The 24107-nt window shown below is 42.6% G+C and overlaps 1 protein-coding gene across 1 annotated transcript in view; it reads right to left on the reverse strand.

Moving 5' to 3' along the window:
* The window catches only part of LOC145352356 (uncharacterized), a 92651-nt gene that overhangs the window by 16003 nt on the left and 52541 nt on the right, over nucleotides 1-24107 (reverse strand). Inside the window, exon 3 of the mRNA XM_080202110.1 lies at nucleotides 6967-7124. Coding sequence (XP_080058236.1) covers nucleotides 6967-7124 — 158 coding nt within the window. The remainder of the gene's footprint in view (nucleotides 1-6966; nucleotides 7125-24107) is intronic.

Raw genomic sequence — 24107 nt, forward strand, 5'->3', positions numbered from 1 at the left:
CAAAGTAAGGGAATTGAGAGAGGGAAAAAACAACAATGAAATTCCACAAAACTAAATGGGGAAAGAAATTATAATCTAAAATCATTGAACGCAGCGTTGAGTCCAGAAGACTGTAGAATGCTGAGTCAAGAAACATGATGCTGTTCCGTGGGCTTACATTGAGCTTCCACTGGAACATTGTGCAAGCCAAGGACAGAACATGAAGAGGAGGAGCAAAGTGAAGAATAAAAATAACAGAAGACTCAAGCATAGATGTACACTTGCGAACCGAATGGAGGTTTTTGGAAAAGTAGTCAACCAATCCATGTTTGGTCTCTCTGATGTACAGAAAACCACATCATGACCAGCGAATACAGAATCTTAAATTGAAAGAAGTATAAATAAACTATTGCATTTGGGGCCATGGATGGTGAGAAGGGAGGAGGTAAACGGGCAGGTGTTGCATCTCCTGCACTTGCTTTGAAATACAATATTGAATCCTATAATTAAATTTGTTTGTAAAATTTCACTGGCATTCCCGCAGCTGAAAAGATGTCACCTGTCACAGCTTCTCTGAGTAATGTAACAGAGTGTGCGAGGTCTGTGTAGACAGCCGTTAGTGCCCCTACTGTTCATTTACCAATTAGTTTAGAGCCTGATTATATGGACAATCTAATCAAATGTATATTATTCAGTAGTGGATTTCCCTATTTATATTAACTTAAAAGATTAATCTTTAAACTTAATCAGATACTGTTCAGGTTATTATCTGTGATAGAGTAGCAAAATTAACTACTGTACTAATTTTGAACCATTACTGTGTAAATTATTCCCTTTCCTCAATACAAGAAATCAATTATTAAACCACATTGACAAAAGAAGAAGCATGTTGGCAGATGTCACATACAGGACCATGCCAATCAATTCCCCATCCACTCAGCCACTGAAGTCTATTATTACACAGTGAATTCCATTCTCGGTTGTTTCTTAATTCATGCATCTTGCTGATGACTTGCTGGATACCAGTTAATTTGTTAGAAAATGAAATGCCAAATACAAGTCAAATTAGGCTTTGTTGTGTTTGTACCCTCTTAATAAAGTATCATAGACTGTGATTAAAGTTGTTATCTTTGAAAGCTCATAGATTGATTAAAGTACTTAAGATGAATTGAGAATTGCATGTTCTGATTAGTAACAATAATAACCTGTACCTATAAAAGACCTTTGATGTAATAAAGCTGTCTACAGGGCTGAAATTAACCCGTAACTGAGCTATAATGAGAAAAAGATTAGGCATATTGACTAAAGGTATGATTAATGAGATGTTTGAAGAGGGACAAAGGAGTAGTAGGGCAAAGGCATTTAGGAATAATGTTTACAGAATCTGGAGAGGATAGTTGAAGATTTTGTGGACCAAGGTGAAGCAAAAGGTGGGGAGTTGCAAAAGGAAGTGCTGGAGGATTCAAAGACATATAGTTGAACATAGGGATGAGGAGATTGCAAGGGATAAGGTCACAGGTGAAACATCAAGATAAAGAGAAACATTTGATGTCAATATATTGGGAGTCTGTGAAGATTGGCAAGGACTGGGGCAACAGAAGAGCAGGATTCAGTGTAGGATAAAATGTGTATGCCTCTTCCAATGCACCTCCAGACAGTCTGCCTCTGAAAGTCACCACCATTGATGACTGTCTCCCAGTTGTCTATGTCAGTGTCTGTCTTCTTCCCAGATGTTTCCACTAATTATGCCCCATGTGCAAATCTTTAAGAACATTTCTTTTAAACATATCTTTTAAACATTTTTAAGCACAAGCTTTTAAGTACCACAAAATATTCAATTTACTACAAAACTAGCTAGGTACAGCCAATGTTATAGAGCTTGAATATTGTTGAAAATGAGACATTTTGTTGAAGCTTTCCATCTTGCACTATTCGGAACAAAGACAAGAATGCCAACTTTTAAACAACAATAATAATTTGTACAACAAAATACTGATAGGTTGGCTAACTATCAGTTCCCCATTGTGTTCTCCATGGCAACACCTTGACCAATCAGAGCCAATGAATCAGCACCTTTTCTCCTGGAGTATAAATTGTTGTTATTGTTTGAAAGTTAGCATTCTTGCATTTGTCCTAATAGGTGCAAGATGATAAGCTTCAACACTTCAATAATGGGAGGGATTCTCCAGACCCGCTAACTCCAATTGCAAATCACGATGGTCCAGGAAATCAGGCAGGAACAGGATTTGTGCTGGGGGTCAAACCCACCATAATGCTCCTGGTCTGCTTCGCTGGCCCCAGTTGGGTTCCCAGCCATAGCAGGCTAAAACGCAATAGATATTCAAATTAACTAATTTAAATATAATTAGTGGGCTTGAAGCCTGATTCAAATAGCTCCCACTATTGAGTCACCTCCTTCGGGGGATCTGCAGTGAGCAGGCTTTCACAAGCAAGGATTTGGTGCATTGGATTTCGAGGGTCAAGAAAGCACCAACATCCCCTCAGCAATGAAAAGCATCCCACACCACGCAGGTATAAAGGTTCAATGATCCAACACCCCACTCAGGCCTCCATCTCCCTCGGCACACCCCGCTTCAGAGCTTCCCTTTTGCCTCAGATGCCCCACACAGACCTCTTCCCCCTCAGATTCCCCCCCTCAGCCCCCCTTCCCTCTTAAACCCCCCAATTATCTACTCTGAAGACCATGCACTCTGTCAACATTGCAGTCAGGATCAATAGGGTATTTGAGGTGAATTCAACCATGAAGGGAAATAAAAATAAACACAAGTGACTGGAGGAATACAGAAACCCACTGAGCTGGCAGTTGAATTTTTACAAGACACTACATGTTGAATTTGTTACAGGTCAAAGGCTTCAGTTCAGCCAGAGGGTGGTGAATCTGTGAAATTCATTGCCACAGAAGGCTGCGGAGGCCAAGTCACTGAATGTATTTAAGACAGAGATAGATAGGTTTTCGATTGGTAAGGGGGTCAAGGGTTGCGGAGAAAAGATGGGAGAATAGGATTGTGAAACATATCAGCCACGATCGAAGGTGGAGCAGACTCAATGGGCTGAATGGCCTAATTCTGCTCCTTATCATATTTTATCTTATGGAGGGGGTTTCAACAATTTCAACTTGCTGGAAAGCCTCAGAAACTTCAAATCAAAGTTGTGTGCATATATTGGGGCTGAGTGCACAGCTGTGCAGAATGAAACCCCCTTGCCCTCTGAAGTGAAATTGACATCTGCTCTCTGTCAGAGGACTTCAAAGGGGTCTTCTCTCACCTGCAGCTTCTGACAGGGAAACCTGTGCTGCAGAATAGAGTACTACAATGATTTAAAATCCTGCCTGGGGACCGGAAGGCATGGAGATTAAAGTGACCTGGCCAGTTCAGAATTTGCTTACTCGATAGGCAGGAATCAAATACTGATCAAAAGGCTGCCTGAAATTACCATACCAGGAGTGATCTTCAGGTTTGCCAGGGTTAAGAGGGGCAGTCCATGCTGGCAGAGAGAGGTGAGGTCAACCCCTTGCCCCTAGCCTAAGCTCACCCAACTTCCTAGGACACTTGAGGATCTGAGGCAGAAGATGAGTCTGAGTGGATATCTGAAGGGGAAGGGTAGTCTGAGTGAGGGTTTGGGGGAGGTGTTCAGGTTGGGTCACCCTCATGTCTGCATGGTGTGTGGGGAGGGGTTACCCTGTTATCCATTGGTGAGGAGTTGGTGGTGCTCTCCTTTTCAGTGGGGGGGGAAGTGAGAGCACCATTTCATTTTTTGGGGGAGGAAGGTCAGTAAACGATCGCTGAGATCAGGGCACCATTTTTAAATGGCGCCCTAGGCTTGGGACAGTGGAACTGGTCAACAGGTTGCTCACAATGACCTCATTAGCATCTTGCCAGTGCAAAGCCCTCCAGGTTTCCCGCTGGCATGGGCACTTAGTCCCAATTCAGAAGAATTGTGGCTAACATGTCTCTCTTTTCGACAATAGTAAATGATTCTGTATAATCATTTCAAAAATATTCTCAATTATTTAAAATTGGATCACAGCTGGTGGAATAGGCATTGATTCAAAATGCTTAATTTTTTCTGATAAACCTATTTACAACTATATTAGTGAAATTGCATAAGGTTAACTGTCTTAAATTTATCAAAAACTGTTTTTAATACATGTTTTAAAAAATTACATTGTAAAGTGTTGCTTGATTGTGCTGGTTCATGGAAAATTTTACATTGTGATTATGCAAATTAGTGTGAGAAAAATATTGAGCAAAAGAATTGTATTTGGAAAACTATAGAGCTGCAATTTTGAGCAGAATTTGCGACCAGATTGACAATCACACCCAAAGTGAAAGCTCTGCCTTCTAATGTTTATCTTCCATATTTAGCATGTTATCAATTGAAACAAACCACTTGGCCTTTGCAATTGAGCCTGGCTTATCTCACGGTGCTGTGAAGAATGCTAGAACTGAGATTGGCCCTAGGGAAAGACATTGTCCTCATTTTACTGATTCCCATTGATTCATTTTAGTTAAAGAATTCATTAAATAATCTGAAGCACCAGTTGTCACTGAAATCAGAGTGCTAACCATTAAACGGCCCCGGTTTCTCAGAATGTAAAAAGAATTCACAATGGCTTTTGATACAGTGATGATTGTCATCAAAGAATAAACCTCCTCGACCATGTTGCCAAGGGATAGATATGATCTGTGTCCGTTCCTGAGCTGCTAATCTATTTTGTACTGATTGTAAAAAGCTGATGAAACTGAGACCTGTACTTACATAGCAACATTCCAAAGTGCTTCACAGCGAATGAAATACTTTTTGAAATGTAATGTAAGGAAATGCAGCAGGCAATTTGCCCACAGCAAGCCCAGTGTGAAAATGACAAGATAATTGTTTTATTATATTGCTTGTGGAATAAATCTTGGCCAGGACACTGGAGAACTCCCCTGTTCTGTTCTGAAATATGCCATGGAGTCACAAGAGCCCCTGGTGAAATGTCTCCTCTTAAAGACAGCACTGTCAACAAATCAACATTCCTTCAATACTACACTGAAGTGTCAGCCAAGATTGTTGTGCTCAAGGCCTAGAGTGGAACCCACAACCTTCTGACACAGTGGCAAGAGTGCTACAAACTGAGCTCCTGTTGACATATTTATAGGATAGTCAGTCAGACAAAATGGGAATGGGATAATGGAATGCAGCATTAGATTTTTTTAAAATGGGTGACCACATTTATGGATGTTGTCTCACATTCATGTTGTAATCAACAGAATGGAAGTTAGGTGAAAGATCATCCCTTGAGAACAGCTTGATTTGTACCACAACAGTAGAGACTAGAAAGATTTCAAGCACTACACTCCACTTTTGGATCAGATACATGAAAGTCGTGACATGGCAGCGCTCCTGCATATGTGGAGCATGGTAAGATTCGAAGTATGATTACTTTGAAAGCTATGTTGGTTACAGGTCACTGTGTTATTTGGAGAAGAATTTCATTTAATAATGAAGCCCATTACATCTCTGATGAACCACATCTGATTCGCAAACACTTAGGGTGGAACTTTTTCAACTTGGAAGATTCTCGGGCAGTGGGATCGTGTGTGGTTCCCAATCTGAGGCATATTCATTTGAGCAATATGCCTGGCCATATGAGAGGCCTCTTCTGAAAACCCCGTCCAATTAGGGATGGCAGGAGAGCCAAAGGACCTGAGGCTGAGGGAGACTGGGAGGGGTGAGCCCTGCCAAAATAGGAAGGAGACTGCAAGGGTTCATGACAGAGTAGTCCTCTGAAGAATTGGTAGAAGTGTGATCATTGCTACCAGTGATGTGGAAATGCTGGCATTGGACTGGGGTGGGCACAGTGAGAACTTTCACAACATCAGGTTAAAGTCGACTGGGTATTTGGTACCACACTGCTCCTTCATCACGACTCACCTGATGAAGGAGCAGTGCTCCAAAAACTCATGATATCAAATAAACCTGTTGGGACTCTAATCTGGTGGTGTGAGACTTCTTACTGCTGCCAGACAACCATTGTGGAAAAACTGCTCCACAGATTGATCTGCAGTGGCAGCTGGGGTCCTCTGGTACCTGTGGCTCCAGGAGGAAATTAAAGGAGGACTTGCTGCAGCACCTTCACCTCCCCACCAGCACCCTGATGTCTCCTGGCAGCTGTCTCAACAAGGGACGCAGTTGTCCATCAAGGAAACCCTGGCAATGTCACCAATTAGACACTTCATTGATACTAGCTGGCTGCCGGCCACTGCCGGTGAGTGGGGCGGAGCAGGGTATTGGGGCAGGAGCGTGGTTTTGAACATTCCTCCGAATTAACTCCACAATACTGGATTTGTGATGGATCTGGCTGAGAGTGATACCACGCATGAGAAAGACATCCAGAGTGATGACAAGTGTGAGAGAGGACGTATCATCCCACATGTTTAATAGATAACTAAAGTGTTATATTGACAAAGGCTTGAAAACAGAATGTCTCCATACTCTGCTGGTTGGGCAGCAATCGATGACACAATAAACCAAAGCGATGAGGAATATCACTGTGAAACATGGACAAAGATAATAACAGACATTATCACAGTAGTGCCGCCATGTTACTTTAATCCTTACTCTCCGGAATAAGAAAGAAACTAGAAATCAATGCTTAAGAATTAGTTCTAATTTATGGTGGCCACGTGCCAAAAGAGTGATGTCAAAATTTCTCTGCAGATTTTTGCATCAAATGTGTGAAGCGTAATCTAGTAAGCAATACAAAAAATGATGTGTACAGAATCTATCACCACTGTTCAACATTGAATTCCACACAAAAATAACCTAAGATTATTGAAACTTAGGATCTGTTCCGAATGTTTCCTTAACTCCTTAATTTGTAAGAGAAATAAGATAGGGAAAATGTTATTTTTATTACAAGCATTCTGTGATTATCTTGAATCTTAGCAAAGTAATATTATTTAGAAAGACATTTTACCTTACAGTCACAGTTGACAGCGGCGTACATTCGCTATTCCTTTTCAGCTGTTTCCGAAATTCATTTCGACATTCATTTTTTGAAGTCTTTCTTGCTAAATATGACAATTGAGCAACCTGACATGTAGCATCTGTTTGGAGAAGTCCATATTCTGACTTTGAACCTAAATTTTGAATATTAATAGTTCATCATTAAAAGGTGGTTATGTGAGGAAGCTTATCAGTGAGGAGTCTGTATACTGCCCGTCAGTAGACCAGAAGTTATTAACATCTGAAGATTAAAAGCTTGTAACAGTGAACTCAAATGTCTTAAGAATGACCATGCTTCTGTCATTGCACAATTAATGTATACTCTATTTTCCAACACTGACTCCTTCACTCTCCCTGAGAACTGGCGAAGGCTGAAGCAGATTCTTCACAACATTAACTGTCACATTAAACCCCAAGAATGAGCTTCCAACCACTTATCCACACCATCACTAAGACTGCCTATTTTCACCCCGTAACATTTTCTACCCTCATCCTTGCCATAGCTCTTATACTGCTGAAACCCTCCTCCGTGCCTTCATTACTTTTATGTGTGACTATTCTGACATCTTTTATCCTCTGTAAACTTGAGGTTATTCAACATTTTGCTGCCTGTGTTCTTTTTTTATTTGTTTATATAGACGTGGGTGGCGCTGGCTAGACCAGCATTTATTGCCCATCTCTAGTTGCCTTTGAGAAGGTGGTGGTGAGCTGCTTCTTGAATCACTGCAGTTCCTGAGGTGTAGACACACCTACAGTGCTGTTAGGCAGGGTGTTCCAGGATTTCAAACCAGCTGCTATGAAGGAATGGCAATATATTTCGAAGTCAGAATGGTGAGTGATTTGGAGTGGAGCCTCCAAGTGGTGGTGTTCCAGGTATATAAACAAAGAACAAACAAAGAACAAACCAGCACGGGAAACAGGCCCTTCGGCCCAACAAGCCCGCGCCGCCGCATCACCCTACACCTATTCTACCCTGTGTGTCTACGAATAAAACCCCCCACTTAGCCAGATTCAGGGGAGAATAGTGTCAATTTGGTAAAACCAATCAGCCTAAGAGCACATCTTTGGGGTGTGGGAGGAAACCGGAGCGCCCGGAGGAAACCCACGCATCCACAGGGAGAATGCACAAACTCCCACAGACACAGGCCCAAATCCATGTATCTGCACAGCTAGCAGTGCTAGTCACCGAGCTGTTGCGGCGCCCTTCTACCGGTCCAGGATCAAGCACACACACCGACACGAAGTACTAGGCCACTCCCGGAACCTCCAAGAGTAGCCCACGCACGACCCGCCGTGTGCATGCCCCTCGTTTGACAACGAGGTGGACCTCCACCTGCGGAGTGAAAAGACAAAAACGTTAATCACAAGCCTGCCTTCCCCGTGTCTCCCGAGGTTCTAACCCTTATTTAATCCCTACCATAACCCTCCATCCTCGTTTCACTCATGTGCCTATCTAACTGAACCTTAAACGAGTCCAACGTTCCCGCCTCCACCACCCTACTCGGTAGCGCGTTCTATACCCCCACAACTCTCTGCGTAAAGAACCTTCCTCTCATATCCAAATTATATCTCTCCCCCCTCACCCTTAAATCATGTCCTCTTGTATTTGTAACCAATCTAGGGAGCAGTCTCTCACTATTGACTCTGTCTATTCCCTTCAGTATCTTATATACCTCTATCATGTCCCCCCTCAATCTTCGTCTTTCCAAGGAGAACAGTCCCAGTTTCTCCAACCTTTCCTCGTACCCCAGCCCCTCCATGCCAGAGTAGTATATGCTACTCTTGTCCTTCTAGATGGTAATGGTTGAGAGTTTGGAAGGTACCATCAAAGGCAATACGTCTTGAAGATGGTACACACGACTGCCACTGTTCATCGATAGTGGATGGAGTGAATGTTTGTGGGTGGGATGCCAATCAAATGAGCTGCTTTGACCTGGATAGTATCAACCTTCTTGAGTGTTGTTGGAGGTGCACTTACTGATGCAAGTGGAGAATATTCCATCACACTCCTGACTTGTGCCTTATAGACTGTGGACAGGCTTTGGGGAATCAGGTGATAAGTTTCTCACCGCAGGATTCCGAGCCTCTGACCTGCTCTGGCAGCCACAGTATTTATCTAGCTATTCCAATTCAGTTTCTGGTCAATGCTAACACCCAGGAAGTTGATAGTGGGAGAAGGTTAGATCCTTTCTTCTTGAAGATGGTTATTGCCTGCCATTGTGTGGCATGAATGTTACTTGTCAGTTCAAGCCTGGATATTGTCTAGGTCATGCTGCATTTGGACATGGACTGCTTCAGTATTTGAGAAGTCACAAATGGTGCTAAACATTGTACAGTTATCAGCAAACATTCCCATTTCTGACCCTATGATGAAAGGAAGATAATTGATGAAGCAGCTGAAGATGGGTGGGCCCTGGGCAGACCTAACTCATACCAAGCCCCTTTCACTATATCACCCCTATTCTCAATGACCGGGATTGGTTCATTAGATAATGCCTTGATTTTAAAATTCTGGAATTGGTTTTCAAATCCCTCCATAGCCTTGCCTCTCACTATCCCTGTAATCTTCTCCATCCCCTTAACCCTCTGGTATAAGCACTCTTCTAATTCTGATTTCTTGGAGCATCCCTGATTTTAATCACTCCACCATTGGTGACTGAGTTGGTATGCCCTTAGTTCTAGAATTTCCTCGTGAAACCTTTCCACCTGTATCTCTTCCTTGGCTCCTTATATCTAATTCATTGACCAAGCTTTTGCCAGCTGCCCTAATATCCCCTTATTTGGCCGTTTGTCAAGTATTGCTTTATAATGCTTTTGCTTTATAACGCTTCTATGTGGTTTAAAAAAGTTTCAAGTTTATTTATTAGTCACGCATAAGGCTTACATTAACACTGCAATGAAGTTACTGTGAGATTCCCTTAGTCGCCACAGTCTGTTCGGGTCAGTGCAACTAACCAGCACATCTTTCAGAATGTAGGAGGAAACCAGAACACCTGGAGGAAACACACGCAGACATGGGGAGAACATGCAAACTCTACATAGACAGTGACTAAGCCAAGAATCAAACCCACGTCCCTGGCACTGTAAAGCAGCAGTGCTAACCATTGTGCTACTGTGTTGCCCATGTGGTTGTTGTTGTTGGAACATCACTCAATTACTGGCATTACTAAGGATTTGCAAACCTGATTTCCTACACCTCTAGATACTAAATCAAATCTGACATCAAACTGAAAACCCTGAACATTACTGGAGCAGCAGAATATTTTGACTTCTGTTTCCAAACCAATAGCATCAATCAAGCAAAATCTAATTGCAGACAAGATGCTGCAGCTTAATAATGGGACTATTCCTTGAGACAGTCTTAGGTTTTTTTTTTAATTCTTTCATGAGATGGAGATGTCGCTGGCTCGGCCAGCATTTATAGCCCAGTCCTAATTGCCCGTCAAAAGATGGTAGTGAGCTAACTCCTTGAACTGTTGCAATCCATCTAGTATAGGTGTACCCACAGTGCTGGTAGGGAAGGAAAAGGTATTAACTACATCATCAAAGACGAGAATTGACAGGTAAATGCCAAAAAAAATTGTTTGAGAACAAGCAAGAATTACCCCGTTCTTCCCAACATATTTTCTCAGCCAACAACACCAAAACACTGGCCAATTATTATTGCGAGGTTTTGCTACAGACTAAATGATTGCTGCATTTACCAAGATGTCAACAATCACCAAAAGTCAGAGTAATTCATTGTATCAGAATTATAAAACTTCCTCTTTCTCCCTCTGTTTTCCTTTGTGGGCATGAAAATGATGCTGGAGTGAGGACAATGCTCTTTGAAAAGGGTGTCCCATAATGCGACTGCGCTTTCCATGATTGGAAAGTTATCAGCTAAAGTTCAAAAGAAAAAACATGTTTTTATTTATGTAACAGTTTTCATAATAGGGCAGCATAATGGCACAGTGGTTAGCATTGCTGCCTCACAGCACCAGGGATCCTGTTTGAATTCCCAGCTTGGATCACTGATTGCGTGGAGTTTGCACATTCTCCCTGTGTCTATGTGGGTTTCCTCTGGGTGCCCCGGTTTCCTCCCACAGTCCAAAGATGTGCAGGTTTGGTGAATTGGCCATGCTAAATTCTCCCTTGGCGTACACGAACAAGTGCCAAAGTTTGGCAACTAGGGGATTTTCACAATAACTTCATTGCAGTGTGAATGTAAGCCTACTTGTGTTACTAATAAATAAATGTTATGCTTTAGGGCACCCAAAACTCTTTACAGCCAGTGAAGTACTTTAGAGATCTGATCATTATAGGAAATGCAGCAACTAATTTGGACATGGAAAAGTCCCATAAATAGCGATGAGGTAATGGCCAGATTTAATCGGTTATTTCAGTGGTGTGGGTTGAGGGATAAATATTGACCAGCTGAACTCCTGCTCGGAGGAACAAAGATAAAAAGCAAGATTGGCATTTATATAGTGCTATTTATGACCATCAGCCACCTCAAAGCTCTTTCTAGCCAATGAAGTTCTTTTGAAGTGTAGTCACAATTGTAATGTAGGAAAAGCAGCAGATAATCCACACAGCAAGCTCCCAAAAACAGCAGTGATCATAACCAAATAATCTGTTTTTGTGATGTTGATAGAGGGATAAATATTGGCCAGGCCAACAGGGTTAACACCAGAGATTGGGTAAACTGGGGTTGTCCTCCCTGGAAAGACAGAAAATGAGGGGAGACCTAATTGAGGTGTACAAAATTATGAAGGTATAGATAGGGTGAACAGTGGGAAGCTTTTTCCCAGGTCAGAGGTGACAATCACGAGGGGTCACAGGCTCAAGGTGAGAGGGGCGAGGTATAACTCAGATATCAGAAGGATGTTTTTTACACAAAGGGTGGTGGGGGCCTGGAATGCACTGCCAAGTAGGGTGGTGGAGGCAGACACGGTGGCATCGTTTAAGACTTACCTGGATTGTCACATGAGCAGACTGGAAATGGAGTGATACAAACGAATGGTCTAGTTGGACCAATGAGCGGCACAGGCTTGGAGGGCCGAAGGGCCCGTTTCCTGTGCTGTATTGTTCTTTGTTCACTGTTCTTGAAGTCATAGAGCATTATTAGAGGAAATGGCCCCTACTTCAAAATACCGCCAAGGGATCTTTTAAATTGACCTGACAGGGCAGACTGGGCCTCACTCTAGCATCTCATCCAAAAGTCGACACCTCCAGCAGAGCAGCATTCCCTCAGTACTTTGCTGGCCTGTCAGCTTGATTTTTGTACTCAAGCCCTGGAGTGGGACTTGAATCCAGGGACTCCTGAGGCAAGAATTCCACTGACTGAGCCACTGCTGACAGAGATTAGATATTAGGCAATATGGTTCTGGCAGAGGGGTTGAAAAAATGGGGTCTGCTCAGAAGTTAGTAGATGCAAACGCTGGCTTGATCATGTAGACTAGCTAGCCCAATGACTCTATGTCTCAGGTAGTGAGAGTTGTAGATGGATGACTGTCTGTTAATAATTTTGCCATCCTGCAGATACTGAAACCATTTAAACTGCAGAAATCACTGCACGAAGTCTGACCAAGAAGGAATATTTACATCCACTAGGGAGAGTCTTGAATGCATTTTGTGTACAACTGTAGTGTTATTCTAAAGTGGTTTTAATTTAGCAAACCTGTAGTTATACCACGAATGTTGCCTGAAGTTTTAAGATGAAAACCAGCACCGAATACAGCAGCAGGGAGTTTAATCTACTTGAACCTTAATGACCAATTTACACTCACATAAGCATTTGCACAAACTGGTTTCACCTTATCATCAATGCTGAACAAATGCCAACCAGAATTCTGAGAGTCCTATTTCACCGAATAATGTACAGCAGGGCACAACTCCTATCCAGCCATAGGCTGTGACATAGGCACAATTCCAAGTAAAGGAAACATCATCATTTAAATATTTGGGCAGCAATGGAATTCGGAACAGTATTTAATCAGAATGCCAACCCATCTGATTTTGGATCCACTCCAAATTGCAGAGCCTCATTGATTTTTTGCATACATGCAAATTGCCAATGTTTTTCCTGAGAAATGGAATCCAGTATTCATGAGGCGATGCATTTCAGCAATACAAGTAATAGCAGGAGTTATACTTTGAATGGACACTCGATGCTTTGGAAGAGCAGGGTACTTTGGGGACGTAAGTTTAGAGGTCAGTAAAGGCAGCAGTGTACAACTTACTGCTGGTATAACCAGGAATTTCACGGTTACACTGTGCAAAAGGCATCGCATCCCTCAGTTTTAAAATTCTCATCTTTGTTTTCAAGCTATCTCACCCCTCTCTATCTCTGCAATCTCCTTCAGCCCCACAGAGATATTTGCACTCCTCTAGTTACAGCCTCTTGTGAATTCTCAATTTTAATTGCTCCACCATTGATGCTCATGCCTTCAGTTGCCAGGTCCCAAACTCTGGAATTCCTCGCTACACCTCTCCACCTCTGAACTTCACTGTCTTCCATTAACACACTCCATAAAACCTATCTCTTTGACCAACCTTTTGGCAGTCTGATCAAATATCTGATTACATGACTTGATGCCATATTTTGTTCAATAATGTTCCTGTGAAGTGCCTTGGGATGTTTATGTTAAAGGCACTATGTCAATATATGTTGGTGTTGTTATGACAGCCTACATCCCATGAACAAATCGAAAAAGGGATCAGAACAGATTTTTCCTGAAAACTCTGAATATTCTCATTTCACTACAAGGTTGAATGAGCAACAAAGTGTCTTGTGACTTTGGCAATGTTCCAGTGTTAGCTATTGGAGTGCAAAATGATGAAGGATGGTGTCACAAGTTTTCTTTAGTATTTTCCTTACCTCCTCCCACCTACATGGGAAACATCAAATTTCCCTTTCAATCAAAATTGAACTCCTGAGTTTTAGAGTTAGTGTTGCGCAAAATTTACAAGTACATGCCTGTCACACCTGATATGGGGAAACAACAAAGGATTAGGATTAATTGGAAAATTTTACTATAATAACAGCAGGAGCCAGCTGTAAAGGAACATTATTGCACAAAATAAAGTAAAGCAAAACCACAAACTGTGGTGAACACAAACACATTCTAACCGGAACAATACAATAATGGACCCAATCAGGGGCCTGCTTTATACAGGTCTCAGTATACAAGCTCACCTGATAAGCTCCACCTTCACCAGAGAGCTTGTATTCTACGAGTCCTACAGGAAGGTCAACCAGTGATTCCCCACGCAAGTCCTGGGGGTTATCACATTTATCAAAGAGCAGGAACAGGCATAATCACCTAAATGGCCGCTCTCTGTGTTTTATCATTTGAAAAAATTGGAGCAAAAATTTGATCATTTGAATGAGATAAAAATGTCCAGCACTTAAGGCCAGGAGGGAAAGGTAGTCTGTTGAGTACAAATGAGGAAATAAAACAGGTTTATCTCAAACATAGGGAAGCCTCAGCAAATAAAGGTGTCACCAGTGCTATGTGTCCTGAGCTCCTACTGCCAATGACATGGAATCTTCTTCTTTGTCCTGTTGCTTCATTTCTTCTTGTGCCTCCTTCTCCTCCAATGCATCATTTCATGGCAATGCTGTGAAGCAAGCAGCATGCTCTAACATTTTTTTCCATGTGAATTATCTAAGCAATGGAGACATTGCTTGAGTAGCCTGAAAGCTTGCTTAATGAGCACCCTCATCTTTTACATGGAGATCATTATACTCGATGCTGCAGCTGCAGACATGGATTCTTCAGGGGATCAACAGCCACAGGCACTGGGCGTATCTTTTGATTCACTGAGGCCAGTCTTCTGTGCAAACTCTCTGTCTGAACAATTTACTTTCACAGGGCTGGCACAGTATAATTGAATCCTGCGTATTCCCTGAATAACATTAATTAACACACAGGGTTCTGCATTGCTAATTGCAAAGCAATGTTACACGGATGATGTGGAAATTTTTCCTACTCCATGGATTGTATGGAAGTTACACAAATCACCATACAGATGCAATGAGTGATACACTGACACTGGGCAGTATGTCAGTCACTAGAAACCCTTACCTCCGTAGCTGATGCTGAGCTTGATTGATTGTTTTGCTTTGTGGTGGAGAGATTCAGTGATATTATGAATGTTGATTTCTGTAAAGTTTTCAGTGGCTGCCTGGAAAATACCCGTAATGTGAAGACTCAGAACTGCAGTTACCCTGACTTCCATCGACCCTGCTTTCAAATTTCTTGACCTTGGCTTCAGATATTACTGCACAAAGCCACACAACGTCACAACTGCTTCTTTGCTTGCCCTGCACCTCATCAGTGTTGGGCCACGTACTCCCTTGATGCTCCCTTTGTGCAGTTTCCATCACTCTGCCGCAGTTAACAATTGCCCTGGCATGAACTCTAGTTTTTGATCCACTAAAATCCAGTCTGAACTAATCATTATTACTCCTCACAATCCGGAGTATCCCATGTGTCTCCAAACAGGTGGTATGGTAACGTATACTAGACTATGCACCCCAACAAGGAACGATTTCAACTTTTAGCAACTTCTCTGTATCAAGAGGTTCACTGAGGCTTAGTTTCAATATGTGAAGTACTTTGTGGACAAATATGGTCCCCCATCGTTTAATTGGCTGGTTTTCCATTTGGGCCAACGAAGCTGTACTTGGCATATCGAGCAGCTTGACATAGTACTTCGAGCAACAGTGAAGTTCAAGGCTTATTAAAAATCCATGAATATATGGTGTGTGTGCTCAGTTGAGACACGAGGAGTGATTATGTTACATGACATTATTTGTTAAAGTGTGCGAAACCTAGTGCCTTTGTACCAAATATATTACAGAAGATGGCAATAACAATTTTCACGGCTGACACAGTGATTTAAAACGTACACTCTTTGCAAATGTTTGTTACATATATACCCGTCCAATACTGACAGGGTAGATTTGTCCTGTGGAAAGAAAAAAAAATTAGGAGCGCCACATGCAATTTATACTGAAGCTGGTGGGGTTTCAATGCGTAGGTCATAACTGATAACAGAGTTCACATGTGAACGCTCATTCATAGAATTCCCGTCAAAGAGAAGCCTGCTGAGGGAAATTTAGATCTAGAAGTGAATAAATAAAGAACCTCACATGGTGCTTCTGACAACACTCTCTCAGTATGGCTCCTGCAGACTAAATATAGCAGGATGGTCAGATTTAGAAATGGAAGCGTTCTATGTAAATCTTTCAGAAGAGCCTCACGCCTTGATCTAACCACTAATAGTTTGTTTTGTCTTTCTCTCTGTTCATTTCTCTGTTTTCTCATTGTTTCCACAAAAGCTCATAACTCATGTCCTTCATACACTATCGTTCATTACATAGTGACATAGTGGTAATATTACTGGACTAGTAATCGAGAAATGAATGCTCTCAAATCTCATCGTGAAAACTGGGGATTTTAAATTCAGGATATTAAACATATCTGGAATGAAATGTCAGGAACCTACTGGGTCGTCATAAATCTCCATCTGGTTCACAAATCCCCTTTGGGGAAGGAAATCTGCCACCTTTATTCAACTTGGCCAACATATGACTCCAAACCACACCAACATGGTTGATCCTGAAATGGCTTAAAGCCACTCAGGTGTAGGCAACTCACCACCTTCTGCTCCAGGGCAATTAAGAATGGGCAATAAATGCTGACCTTTCCAGCGACACACACCCCAAGAATGAATAAATGAGAGGCTCTTCGTTCACACAGGGGCAATCAAATTTAACATGTGAAGTTAATCAGGTAGAGCAACAGAGAGTTTTTCACTTGTAAAATTGAGAATAGATACAATTGGCAGTTTAAGTGTGGGTTGTATGCTTGGACTGCAAACCCGCAGTGTGGGGGAGGGGTAAAATTTAACAGCATGCTTCCTAGATAAGAGTGAAGGATCATAATATTCTAAATAAAACAACTCAAAAATGGTACAGATACGCAGTTGCATAATTGTACCTTATTCATTATGGACAATGACGAGAACTGAGCAAAGTAACCACATTTATGCCATTTGCTGTTAATGGGTAGCTATGCAAAGCTGTGGTCAGGAGACGAGATATAAGGTTCGAGCTGTAAAAACAGAGCCTAGTATTCATGCTTCCTGTAGCAATATTTTATTTTTACACCTCCTAAATTGAACCAAGGCTGAGAAATAGTAAAATGAGGTGATACCTTATTGTGGATTGCTGTTCAACGTTGCATATCTATACTTTATTTTAACTAAATTACAGACATACAAAACCCTTCTTCAGCTCTATGCATTTAATTTTGGCCATGTTATCTAAGAGAGCATCAATTCACTTGAGAAGGCCAAAGAAGGGTAGCATTGATAGTCCAAGATTTAAAATGTTCAGAAGTGGAACCAGGTTAAATCTATATTTCTCTCAGTTTTCAAAAACAGATCACTGAGGGCAATTCAACACAAATTGGTTTGGTAAATAGGTTTTCATTAATGTAAATAATTCAAATTTGGACAATCAGGAATAATGCACTCAAAGCACTTGTCAATCAGCTACACACCGCACAACTAGTATAGGAGGCAGAGAGTGGGGGTCAACGAGTGCTATTCAGATTGGCGGATGGTGACTAGTGGAGTGCCCCAGGGGTCGGTGCTGGGGCCTCAGCTTTTTACCATTTATATAGATGATCTGGAGGAGGGAACTGAGTGTAGGGTGTCGAAATTTGCTGATGACACCAAGATTGGGGGAACGGCAAATTGTGCGGAGGGTGTGGAGAGTCTGCAGAAGGATCTAGATAGGCTGGGCGAATGGGCCAGGAAATGGCAAATGGAATTTAACGTTGGCAAGTGTGAGGTGGTCCACTTTGGTAGGAAGAATGGTAGGAAGGACTATTACTTACAGGGCGAAAAACTGCAGCAGGCGACGGTGCAGAGGGACCTCGGGGTCCTTGTGCATGAGTCGCAAAAACCCAGCTTGCAGGTGCAGCAGGTGGTCAGGAAGACGAATGGGATGCTGGCCTTCATAGCGAGGGGGATTGAATATAAAAGCAGGGAGGTCTTGCTGCAGCTGTATAGGGCATTGGTGAGGCCGCAGCTGGAGTACTGTGTGCAGTTTTGGGCGCCGCACCTGGGCAAAGATATTTTGGCCTTGGAGGGAGTGCAGAGGAGGTTTACTAGGCTGATACCGGAGTTGAGGGGGTTGAGCTATGAGGAGAGGCTGAATAAACTAGGCTTGTACTCGTTAGAGTTTAGAAGAATGAGGGGAGATCTCATTGAGACGTATAAGATGATGAATGGGATGGATAGGATAGAGGTGGAGAGACTCTTCCCGCTCAAAAAAGACAGTAGGACTAGGGGGCACAGCCTCAAGATAAAAGGGGGGCAGTTTAGAACGGAGTTGAGGAGGAACTTCTTCACTCAAAGGGTGGTGAATCTCTGGAATTCTCTGCCCGTTGAAGTGGTGGAGGCTGCCTCGCTAAATATTTTTAAGACGCGGGTTGATGGGTTTTTGATAAGAGAGGGGATTAAGGGTTATGGGGAGAGGGCGGGAAAGTGGAACTGAGCAGCGACAGATCAGCCATGATCTTATTGAATGGTGGGGCAGGCTCGAAGGGCTAGATGGCCTACTCCTGCTCCTATTTCTTATGTTCTTATGTTCTTAAAATGAGCAAAGTTCGACTATATTTCTGCCAAACACATTCTATCTGCATTTAACGTTTCAATAATAATGGAGTAAATCTAATTTACTCACAAGGCTCAGAAATGTAAGAAGCATTGCAGTCGAAACAATGGAGAATAGAATCATAGAATGGCTACAGCACACAGAGGAAGGCCATTCAGCCCATTGCACTTGTGCTGCTTCAATGCGAGAGCAACTCACCAAGTCCTATTGCCCTGACGTTTCCTTGCAGCCTTGTAATTCTTTTCTCTTTACACAATTATCCAATTGTGTTTTGAATGCCTTGATTGAATCTGCTTCCACCACATTCTCAGGCAATGTATTTTAGTAAGTAGTCTCACAACATCAGGTTAAAGTCCAAAGGGTTTATTTGGAATCATGAGCTTTTGGAGTGCTGCTCCTTCCTCAGCTGAGTGGAGTGTTGGGTTCACAAACACGGCATATGTAGCCAGAGACACAATAATGTGCAAGATAATGGTTGGAATGCAAGTCTTTGCAGGTAATCAAGTCTTCACAGGTACAGACAATGCGAGTGGAGCGAGGGACAATCACAGGTTAAAGAGGTGAATTGTCTCAAGCACTCCACTCACTCTGAGGAAGGAGCAGTGCTCAGAAAGCTTGTGATTCCAAAGAAATCTGTCAGACTTTTAACCTGGTGTTGTGAAACTTCTTACTGTGCCCACCACTGTTCAACACCAGCAACCCCATCTCTATGTATTTTAGATTTTCACCTCCCGCATTAAAAAAAAGACTTTTTCCTCATGTAACCATCTTTCCAATCAAATTAAATCAGTGTCCTCTGGTGTCAACCAGTTCTGATGTGGGAATGCCGGCGTTGGACTGGCGTAAACACAGTAAAAAGTCTGACAATACCAGGTTTTAGTCCAACCGATTATCAAATAAATTATTATCAAATTATTATTATCAAATAAATCGGTTGGACTAAAACCTGGTGTTGTCAGACTTTTTACTGTGTCAACCAGTTCACCAATGGGAACAGCTTCTCCCTATCTTCTGTATTCAGACTCCTCTGGATTGTGATTATCAAGTCTTTGGTGAGAATAGCACGGGATTGTGAAGAATTATGAAGAAAATCAACTGAAATTAATGTTTGAAAAGTTAGTAATGTTGAGAATGCAAAAAGTGACATTTAACAGGGAATTCTGACACTTGAGAGACAGTGTTGACTGACCATTGAGAAGGCTTCATGAGGCCAACTCTGTTTTTAGGAGCTGGGCCTCATTTAAACACTGCAGGTAAGTTTCCCACTCAAAACAAACACCTGAAAGAGGCTCATCCAGGTCCTGGCTGATTGATGTCAAGCAGACCATTTTGCGGGGGGGGGAAGAATGGGGTTTTTGAGGATTTGGAAGAACCTGGAAGGCTGTGGCCTTTGTTTGCAGCACTCAGAGAAGCATTCCTGCTGCTTCTAGTCTTGCAAAGGTAAGATTTGTAATTATTATTTGTTGCCTCTGCCTCTGCTCCCAGACCATTAAAATAGATCTGATGAACTGTCCAAATGAGAGGATTTGCATTTACACATGAGACAGCCACTTGAGTTAAGTGCGGACCTCAATGTCCCAAAGAATCAAAGGTCATGGGGCAGAAGCAGAATGATGTGTGCTTCTTTCATTTAAACTCCCGTTCTGCCCAGTTTCTGCTCAAAATGAGAATCCAATGGTGAAAACTGTAGAACTAACATAACCTAGACCAGGAGTTCTTATGTGTTACTTTTTGTATTCTGTGCAAGTGTTGTCATGTTCAAAATGGCTTACACAGTAATTATGATTTTAAAACATATATGCTGATATATGTATCTTGTGCTGGTCAGCTTATTAAAAAGTATCTGCGAGGAGGTCGCTGATTGTCACGACGTGGGCAGGCAGGAAGTTGCATCCTCTCTGTTACCTTGTGGGGTTGAAGGTCTGAGCACCATATGGACAGCCTGCATTATCTGTTCCAGCTTTGCCCAGCCAGTACCCCACCCTTCCCCATTAACCCTTCCTTGGTCATCCTCCATGCAGCTTGCACTCTCACCACCAAGAGAGGCTGTCATTTGTAGACATTCCCCAAAGAGGACAATGCAACGACAACTTGTCACTAATCATGCAGACTACTTTATATGCAGTCATAACATTGAACATTCTAATTTTTTGCTGACAGGGAATTACATTGGAGGGAAAGCTAATACTGGCGAGGTGACTATTTGATGAACATGCATGACATGCTCATGTAGACAAAGGCACATCCTGACATTGATCGCCAGGAAACTCTCACCTTTAATCCTCTTTTAAAGTCCTGAGAATTCAACTGTGAAAATTCATCCCACCATCAGGAAACTGATTTTTGGCCTCCCACCAAAATAAGTCCCTCCTACCCAACAAACTTCCCACTGTTTCTGGTTTAGAGAAAAGGGTGGTACCCACTGAGATACAAGACTGCCTGGGGGATAAGTGAATTACTTTGCTAATTTAGTATCCCTCCGCCCATACCCCTACTCTGTGATAGCATTTGTTTCACCCATCTCAGAATCTTACTGTGCAAAAGAGGCCATTCAGCCCATCCAGCCTGCACTGACACGTGAAACACTGGACCTCCCACCTAATCCCATCCACCAGCACTTGGCCCATTGCCCTTAATGTTATGATGTGCCAAGTGCTCATCCAGATACTTTTTAAAGGATGTGAAGCAACCCGCCTCTACCACTCTCCCAGGCACTGCATTCGCAGACCATCATCACCCTCTGGATAAAAAAGCTTTTCTTCACATCCCCTCAACCCTCCTGCCCCGTATCTTGAACTGACCCTTCAACTAAGGAGAACAGCTCCTCCCTATCCACTCTGTCCATGTCCCTCATAATTTCAATACCTCAGTCAGGTCATCCGTCAGTCTTCTCTGCTCCAAAGAAAACAACCAAGCCTATCCAACCCCTTCATAATTTAAATGTTCCATTCCAGGCTGCATCATGGCGAATTCCCTCTGCACCCCCTCCAGTGCCAATCACATCCTTCCCACAACGTGGTGACCAGTCCCTTGCAGCAATAAATTAAAGTAAGGAGCATTCACATCAAAGCAAGTTAAATATGCTTCATTGATAAAAGTAGGCTGACAGAGTCAAAGGACCCTTCCCTATTCACGTGACCTTAAATCTTAAAGCATTTAAGTGACTATAAATAAGATACCCATTAATAACATTGGTGGCCTGATAGCTTGAGTGAAGTAGCATTTAATTCTCAACCAGGAGGTCATGGGTCCACTGCAATCTCCATTAGTTTGCTTCTTTGCTTGTCAGACTGTTAACTCTCAGTCTGGACACCCGGATGAAGTGCAATGCTAGAGTAGATTGTGCCTCGACAGAAGGAGGGAACCAAACTAATGCTGTTTGACTCACTTCTTCTGGTTGATCAAACAATATTCTTGGCAAAGGTCATGAAGAGTCTGGAGCCAAACTACCCTGTTACTAGGAGGTTGTGTTATGGATTGCCAGTCTGGAATACTGAAGGCAATTTTAAACGTACATGGATGTTAGTTCTGAATACTGCAGAATGTTTTGGCAGACCAGACGCATGTGCTAACCTAGCTTTATGCTGCAAGATGTTCTGATGTAACAAGCCTTTGCCCCTTTTCTCTCAGAAACAATATTAAATATGTTCTGCCTAATAAGTTGCTGCTGTGACATACTTGCTGTAAAAATGCCAAAAACAGAAATGTAGAAAGTGTGAGTAAAATTATGAAACCTTTCTCCGCTTAGTTGCTTTCTTTCTTATATAATCTGCAAGAAGCCTTTCTAATAAATTTGTATTGGATGTGACAAAGCAGAATAGAATCTTAGAATCCCTACAGTGCAGAAGGAGGCCATTCGGCCCATCGAGTCTGCACAGACACCAGTCCCACCCAGGCCCTATCCCTGCTCAGTTACCCTGCTGCTCCATCTAACCTATCAGAACCCAGGACACTAAGGGTTAATTTAGCATGGCCATTCAACCTAACCTGCACATCTTTGGAGTGTGGCAGGAAACCGGAGCAACCGGAGGAAACCCAGGGAGAATGTGCAAACTCAACACAGACAGTGACCCAAGCCGGGAATTGAATCTGGGTCCCTGGAGCTGTGTGAGGCAGTAGTGCTAACCACTGTGCCACCACGCTGCCCCAAAATAGGACCATGTATAGAGACACAGAACGTTTAAAGTTGATGATTATTAATGGGACTGAAGGAAACGCAATAATTGGATTCAAGTTTAATTTTGTTTAAGTAAAGCCTCTGCAAACCTCAAAACAAATGTTTTACACTTACATGTTAGGTTTCCTCCATTCATCAAGCAGTTCATTAAAAATAAGGCCAACAATGGACACATCTTATTATTCCCAGTATAGCAGTCCCAAGAGTGGCAGATTCCTATCGAAACATTCACAAGGCTGGAGATAGAACTAAATGGAAGGTAATCAAGATAAATGAAAAAGAAGGCAGAAGCAAACCAGTGAAGTGAGTGAAGAGACAGTGAAAAGGAATTAGAGATTAGCTCATGTCACTGCTCACTATCAACTGCTGCTTCATGTAGAACGATTCATCAAGCTAATTAGAAAGCTGCTCATACAGCTCACCGTGAAAGGGTTTAAGTGTCATTTTAAGTTTGGAGGGGGGTAACCTTCTGAGGTAAGGCCATCAACATATGTTCATCGTAATGTGAAAAAAATACACAACAAAAAATGTATTATCCTTCAACAGAAAACAACAAAGCACTTATGAGCAGGAAATGTAATCTATGTTCAATTTACATCATTGCATCCTCTTTGCAGTGGGAATATATAAAGTCGGGTATCATGTGACTTGCAGGATTGGTGCCCGTTTTCGCATCCATTCCCATTTTACCAAGGAAAAAAAAATGGTCATGATCGGGAGCCCGCCCAAAACGGGCAAAATGTCAATTTGCATTGTTTTGATTTCATCAGAAAGTAATTAGTGGGCTTAGCTCCCAATTATCCCGGTTCCCTTGCCTTAATCACCTCGTTCGCTGCACCCAGATCGGTCAGGGAAACACCTCAAGTATAAAAGTTGCATTCAGGCTCATGAGTAGAGAGGGTGAGCAAGGAATTAAGTCTCTGCTTTCAAACTGCTGCTTACTGCTCGGGGGTAGGGGGCGGTTGTTGTGTAGCAGCCATGTTGTGTTTTGGGTCAAGAAGCCTGTGAGTGTGGGAGTCAGTTGTTGCTCACTGGGTCCAATGGACTCTCAGACTGCCGACCTCAGTCAGGTCTTAGCGCTGACTCTGGGTCCTCGTACTGTGAGCAGCAAGCACTGTTGCTGGTGGGGGATGAGCTGGAAACTCTCAGCCTCAGGACTTGTCAAACAACACTTCAGGGGCCACTACTGTACGGGTTCTGGGTGTGTGTCTGTAAGTGAGGGGGGCACTGGGGGTGGGGACGGTGTTGCCATTCTGGAAGCTA

The sequence above is a fragment of the Carcharhinus amblyrhynchos genome, chromosome 2 (genome assembly GCF_965287045.1).
Source record: "Carcharhinus amblyrhynchos chromosome 2, sCarAmb.v2.hapA, whole genome shotgun sequence".
Classification (NCBI taxonomy): Eukaryota; Metazoa; Chordata; class Chondrichthyes; order Carcharhiniformes; family Carcharhinidae; genus Carcharhinus; species Carcharhinus amblyrhynchos.